Source organism: Vombatus ursinus, unplaced genomic scaffold (genome assembly GCF_900497805.2).
Source record: "Vombatus ursinus unplaced genomic scaffold, bare-nosed wombat genome assembly UNPS02014768.1, whole genome shotgun sequence".
Classification (NCBI taxonomy): domain Eukaryota; kingdom Metazoa; phylum Chordata; class Mammalia; order Diprotodontia; family Vombatidae; genus Vombatus; species Vombatus ursinus.
In genome coordinates, this window is record NW_020954546.1 from 8733560 (window position 1) to 8739559 (window position 6000).

Below are 6000 nucleotides of genomic sequence, written 5' to 3' on the forward strand. Positions count from 1 at the left end.
GGGCCTTCTCCAGCTCGCGGCTGAAGGCGAGGGCAGGGGAAGGTTGGGGGATGGGGGACCCGCGGACAGTTAAACCGCCGTCGCCGCCGCGCGCGCTCGCCGGGAATCTGCGGCTGCGCGGAGAGCGCGCGCTCGCCGGGAATCTGCGGCTGCGCGGAGAGCGCGCGCCGCCTGCCCCGCCCCCATCCCCATGAAAACGGAGGGGTAGCGAATCCTCGAGGAGCTTCTTCTCGGCCACGCCCCTTCACCGCCGCGGATCCCGGAGTCCTGGCAACGGCGGCGCTTGCGGGCTGGGGCCCGGGCGGGGCAGCCGGAGATGCGTTGCCGTGCGGGGCCGGCGTCATGCTCAAGGCTAAGATCCTGTTCGTGGGGCCTTGTGAGGTGGGCGAGGCGGCGGGGGAGAGAGGGGGCGGCCCCCTGAGCCTCAGTGTCCTCCCTTAGGAAACGGGGGGCGGGGAGCCCGGCTCGGATCCCTCCGTCCTGCCTTGGGGCAGCTCGACCGGGGTTAGGGGGAGAGGGAGGGTCTGGAAGGAGGCTCCTGGGCCAGGGGCGGGGGACAGATTGGGAACCTGAGGCCCGGGGTGGGAGCCGTGTAATCCAGCCCCCTCGTTTGACAGACGTGGAAACTGAGGCTTGGAAAGGGCAAGGGGCTTGCAGAGACGGTGGAATGGTAGGTTTGGCGCCGAAGGAGACCCCAGAAACCATCCAGCCCAGCCAGCTCATTTCGGGTCGTCAGTCAACAGGCATTTATTCAATACTCCTCTGGTCGGCTCTGCGCCAAGGACTGAGAATACAAAGAAAGGCAAAAACAGTCCCTGCCCTCAGGGAGTTTACATTCTGTTGGTATAGATGAGAAACTGAGGCCCAGGGAAGAAGGATCATAGCATCAAAGATATATAGCTGGAAGAACCCTTAGAACAAGGATTCTTAACCTGGGGCATGAAATTTAAAAAAAAAAAGTTTTGATAACCATATTTCAATATAATTAGTTTCCTTTGTAATCTTATTTTTTTTTATAAATTTGAAAACATTCTAAGACGGGTCCATAGACATCACTTGCCTTCCAAAGCGCTCCAAGACCCAAAAACAGATGAAGAATCCCCGCCTTAGACGATCAGCCTCTCATTTTGCAAATGAGGAAAGTGGGGGCCAAGGAGATGAAGTCATTTGATAGAAATCATAGGATTACAGATCTCAGGCCAGAAAGACCCTTAGAGGTCATGAGGAAACTGAGACCCGGAGGTGAAAAAAATACCTTGCCCAAAGTTACACAAGTAAAACAGAACACAGCTAAGACTCAGAGTCATGTGCTGTGACCCCAGTTTCCATTGCATTATGGAATCCGATGTCCTCTCCCCTGCCTCTTTGACCTTTATTTTATAAAGGGACATACAGTGACTTTACCCAGGTCCCACAGGTGACAAGTCCCAGGATCAAAATCCCATGACTCGAGCCTCAGATTTTCCTACTGAAGGGCACTGGTCCTGGGAGTAAGGAGGAAGTTTAGGGAACATGCAGTTGTGGGATCATGGATGGAAGCCAACCACTTCAATCATTTTACTGTTGAGGAAACTGAGGCCGAGTGAAGTGACTTGGCCGGTTGTAACGGGGATTTCTTTTGGAGAATGTGTTGGACTAGATATCAGTTAAGGGCCCTTCCAATTCCCCAATCGCGTGGTTCTGTAAACCCAGCCTTTAATGGGACAAAATCCAAATGCTCTCACTTTGTACAGAGCGGCAAAACGGTCCTGGCCAACTTTTTGACAGAGTCCTCCGATATCACTGAATACAACCCAACCCAAGGTGTGAGGTGAGTTCTGAGCCCTGAACGCTCTGTGTTCTGAAGACTCTGCGGTGAGCACCACACCCATCATCTCTCCCAAACACATTTGTGTTTTTAGGATCCTGGAATTTGAGAACCCCCAAGTAGCTAGCAACAACAAAGGGATAGGGTGTGAGTTTGAGCTGTGGGATTGTGGAGGAGACACAAAGTAAGTGTTTTCCGGTTTTCTTCCAAGGGGGAGGGAGAGTGAGTGAGTGAGTGTGTGTGTGTGTGTGTATGTGTGTGTGTGTGTGTGTGTGTTCCATTCATGTCTGACTTTCTGTGACGCGTTTTGAGGTTTTCTTGGCAAAGATGCTGGACTGGTTTACTGTTTCCTTCTCTAGCTCATTTTACAGATGAGGCAGACAGAGTTAAGTGACTTACCCAGGGTCATACCACTAGTAAGTGTTTTAGGCTGAATTTGAACTCATGAAGATGGGTCTTCCTGATTCCAAGCCCAGTGCTCTAACTGCTGTACCACCTAGCTGCCCTTGTGTATGTGTGTGTGTGTGTGTGTGTGTGTGTTCACACGGATGCTCATAAAAATGGCCTTCTGTAAATGCAGTTTGTGACCTTAAGTCTGTAAATACCTCTTCTTGGCCTTTATGGGCCAAGATCAAGCATATTCATCACCATACACACAAGACATTATAAGAATCACCCCCACCTGACAGGACTCTCTTCCTTCTCTGGAGGTTTGAGTCGTGCTGGCCTGCCCTCATGAAGGACTCTCATGGAGTGGTGATCATCTTCAATGCCGATATCCCCAGCCACCTGAAGGAGATTGAGATGTGGCATTCTTGCTTCGTGCAGCAGCAGCTGTTACAAGACAGTCAGTGTCTCTTAATTGCACACCATAAGCCAGGCTCAGGAGGGGACAAGGGCAACCTGTCTTTGGGTAAGGAGACCAAAAATGCTCATTTTAAATAGATTTTTAGTTCTTTTCGCATGTTTTCTCAGTAGCCCATTATTTTTTTTTTTTCAGCACTTCTCACAGTGCCTTAAATGTTAAGCGCTTGAATGTTTATCAAACTGACCTGGATCTGATTCTTACAGTCTTGTGGTCTTCATTTGCCATCTTTTTCATTGACCGTGGCTCCTTGGCTGTCTATTTAAAAACCTGTCGTTTGAACATAATCAACCTAATATCTATCATAACATTTAAAGACCACCTCACCCGACCCATTTATATAGACGGGAAAACTGAGGCCCAGAGAGATTAACATCTTGATAGATAATCCCGAAGTGCAAAAAAAAAAAAAATTGACACCATCCTCCGAAACGCTGATTGAGTATCCCCTGTATGTAGGGAATTTTATGCGAGGTACTGTCCTGTTATGTATACTAGGATATCAATTTACTTGAAGAACTGGACATATTACAAACAGGTAGACAGCAGCAAAGATAAAAGGTGAGTGATCAGACCTGAGATTTCACTGGTTTAGGGAAATCCATGTCAGCAAACTGTCTCAGAGTTGCCTGGAGCTAGCCCAGAGTTACAGAGCTTGCATATCTAAGAAACCAGATAGGAACTCCCATCTTCCTGGTGCTCCCCCCTGAAGCACACTACCTAACAGATAAAAAGAAAAAAAAAAAGGAACGCTAAAATGAAGAACATTTAATTACTGTATTACTGTAATTAGTTATAACTTTAGGCATGATAGTTGAAATTGGTCCTGCTTGCTGAACTGGGCAATGCAAATATCTCTTCAGGTTCCATTCTGGTTCTGAAGTTTTGTTTTTTCATGATTTCTCAAGTACATTTAATGAACTTTTGTTCAGTGGTTGAAGATAAGTAATAGCATTAGGCATTTCCTTTTAATCTCCTATCTTCGCTGTGGCAAAGTCAGCTTAGCTAATTAACATTTTAAAAAAGCTTATTTAAAAATAATTTATCTCAAAAAAAACCCCAGTCAGCCAGGTGACTTATGTATTACTGAGGTGGTCCTGTATAATAAACATTTAGGAAATTTCCATAATTGCTTTTATTTTGCTCCTTAAAAAGCTAGGTGGCAAAGTGAATAAGAGCACTGGGCTTGGAATGAGGAAGACTCATCTTCATGAGTTCAGATTCAGCCTCAGACACTGCCTAGCTGTGTGACCTTGGGCAAGTCACTTAACCCTGCTTGCCTCAGTTTCTTCATTTGTAAAATGAACTGGAGAAGGAAATGGCAAACTACTTTACATCTCTACCAAGAAAACCCCAAATGGGGCTACAAAGAGTCAGACGTGACTAAAAAATGACTGAACAACAAAAATTGCTCATTGTAAATGCCTGAATCATCTAGTCAAAGTAAACTGAAAATCAGTCTCTAGACATTTATTATGTACTTCCTGTGTGCCAGGCACAAAATATGTGTTAAGGGATTTTGGTTTTTATTCTGCATCAAAGGGAATGGGGTCTGTAGTTGGTAAGGTCTTCCTTACCACCCAGTAGTGGGCTGGAGGTGGGGCTGTGAAGCCTATGGTGCTCTTAAACGCACTTTAAATACCATTTTGTTTTGAAACATTAGGAAATGCCAGAGAGTGGTTCTTCAAGAGCCGCATATGGGACTAAGAGCTTCCAGTGGGTCCCGTCTCTCCTCGCCCCCACCCCACCTGCTTAGTGGTTTCCTCCTCCAAACCTGGCGCCACACTGCTCCAGTGTCCTCAGGTGCACGTCGGAGCAGATCCCTCCCTCAGCAGACTCCACTGGCTCGCTGTCACTGTCAGCACCAAACGTCAACTGCCCGGCTTGCTTCTGAAGCCCCTCGTGACCGGGCCCAGCCTCTGCTTCCAGCCTGATTGTGCTGGGTTCCCCTTGCTGCACCACGTGGGGTGCTCTGTCTCCCATCTCTGAGCCTCGGCACTGGCTGTGCCTCATGCCTGGAATGCACTCCCTCCTCCCCTCAGTTCCCCTGGACACAGCCCACATCCCCCACCCTCCTCCCACCTTGTGCTTATTGGGATCCAGCTCGTCATATTCAGCCTGTGTGTGCTCAGATGTGTCAGAGTGGGGACTTTGACTCTGGGTGCTGAGCACCCCACACAGTGCCTGGCACGTAGTAGGTGCTTTAATACATGATTGATTGCTTCTGTTCCTGTTTTCAAAAATTGCTTTGAAGCTCTGTGCATAATTATACCTCCCTGTTTCACTTTATAGCCGCGCCTCTGAACAAGCTGAAATTGGTACACTCCAATCTGGAGGAGGAACCCGAGGAGATCCGGATGGAGTTCATCAAGTACTTGAAAAGCATAGTGAGCTCAGTGTCTGAGAGCAGAGATAGGGAAGAGATGTCGATCATTACCTAACTGGTGCTGTTCGTTATTCACACGGGAGTCTTTTTACAACTTTGAACTCCTTGCCTTCGTCTTGGGCACTTCTGAAGTCACCCTCTTGCCCAGATCGTGTCTGGAATCTCTTTGAGGGCAGCGACCCTTTTTTTTTTTTTTGTGACCAAACGAGTTCAGCCAAGAGGTTGTGCCTCCTCCGCTAGAGGGAGGGCCCTATTGGCCAGTGATTCTGTGGATACGGACTGTGCTTTTTGGTTTCAAGAATCCTGTAGGTGAATTTGCCTGCTTCCGATATTGTCAGAAACCTGTACAATCAGGCTCAGTTTTGTGTGTTTAGTCTTGTTTCTTCTGAAAATGCTATTGCTATTGCCCAGTGATCAGTCTGTCCCTCAACAGTTATTGTTGATATATAATAATCAAATGTGTTGTCTTCTCAATAGTAAGCGTAACGGAATGTTTATTTTTATATGGAATTCTGTAATGTTAGGAAAATGATGCTAAATTGATTGGGGGCTTAAAGGCCAGTTTATATAAATAGACTTTCATAAACATCAGAGCATTTTCATCCACATCAAACTTGTGCATTCAGGTAAAAGGGATGTTATGTTTTCATGTCACCTAATTTGTAAAAAATGCTAAAGAATTCATATTCAGAGGTTATAAAGGCATGTGGCTTTCAATTCATTGAATAAGTTCATTTCCATGTTTTTTGAGATGGATTTTCATTTTTTCCCTACTGCCTTTATAATCATCTTAATTTTTGTCATATGTAACCAGTCAGAAATAAACATTCAGTACATATAACTTGAAACTATAACTCAACTCATTGTGTATGTGTATATATATAGACACATATATAAATATATGCACATAAACACAGACACATGTACATTTATATACCTCCT

At 46.3% G+C, this 6000-nt stretch overlaps 1 protein-coding gene across 4 annotated transcripts; it reads left to right on the forward strand.

Moving 5' to 3' along the window:
• Positions 1 to 295: 295 nt before the first annotated feature.
• IFT22 (intraflagellar transport 22) lies at positions 296 to 5532 on the forward strand. 4 transcript variants are annotated; one of them, XM_027862118.1, is made up of 5 exons: positions 296 to 381; positions 1734 to 1810; positions 1902 to 1991; positions 2497 to 2720; positions 4965 to 5532. In XM_027862118.1, exons 1-5 carry the CDS (start codon positions 343 to 345, stop codon positions 5111 to 5113), a joined length of 579 nt encoding a protein of 192 aa, XP_027717919.1. In that variant the 5' UTR covers positions 296 to 342; the 3' UTR covers positions 5114 to 5532. The 4 variants fall into 4 exon arrangements, with proteins under 4 accessions (XP_027717919.1, XP_027717920.1, XP_027717921.1 ...); XM_027862119.1 differs by having other exon boundaries at positions 2518 to 2720; XM_027862120.1 differs by lacking the exon at positions 4965 to 5532 and adding an exon at positions 4336 to 4951.
• The last annotated feature ends 468 nt before the right edge of the window (positions 5533 to 6000 follow it).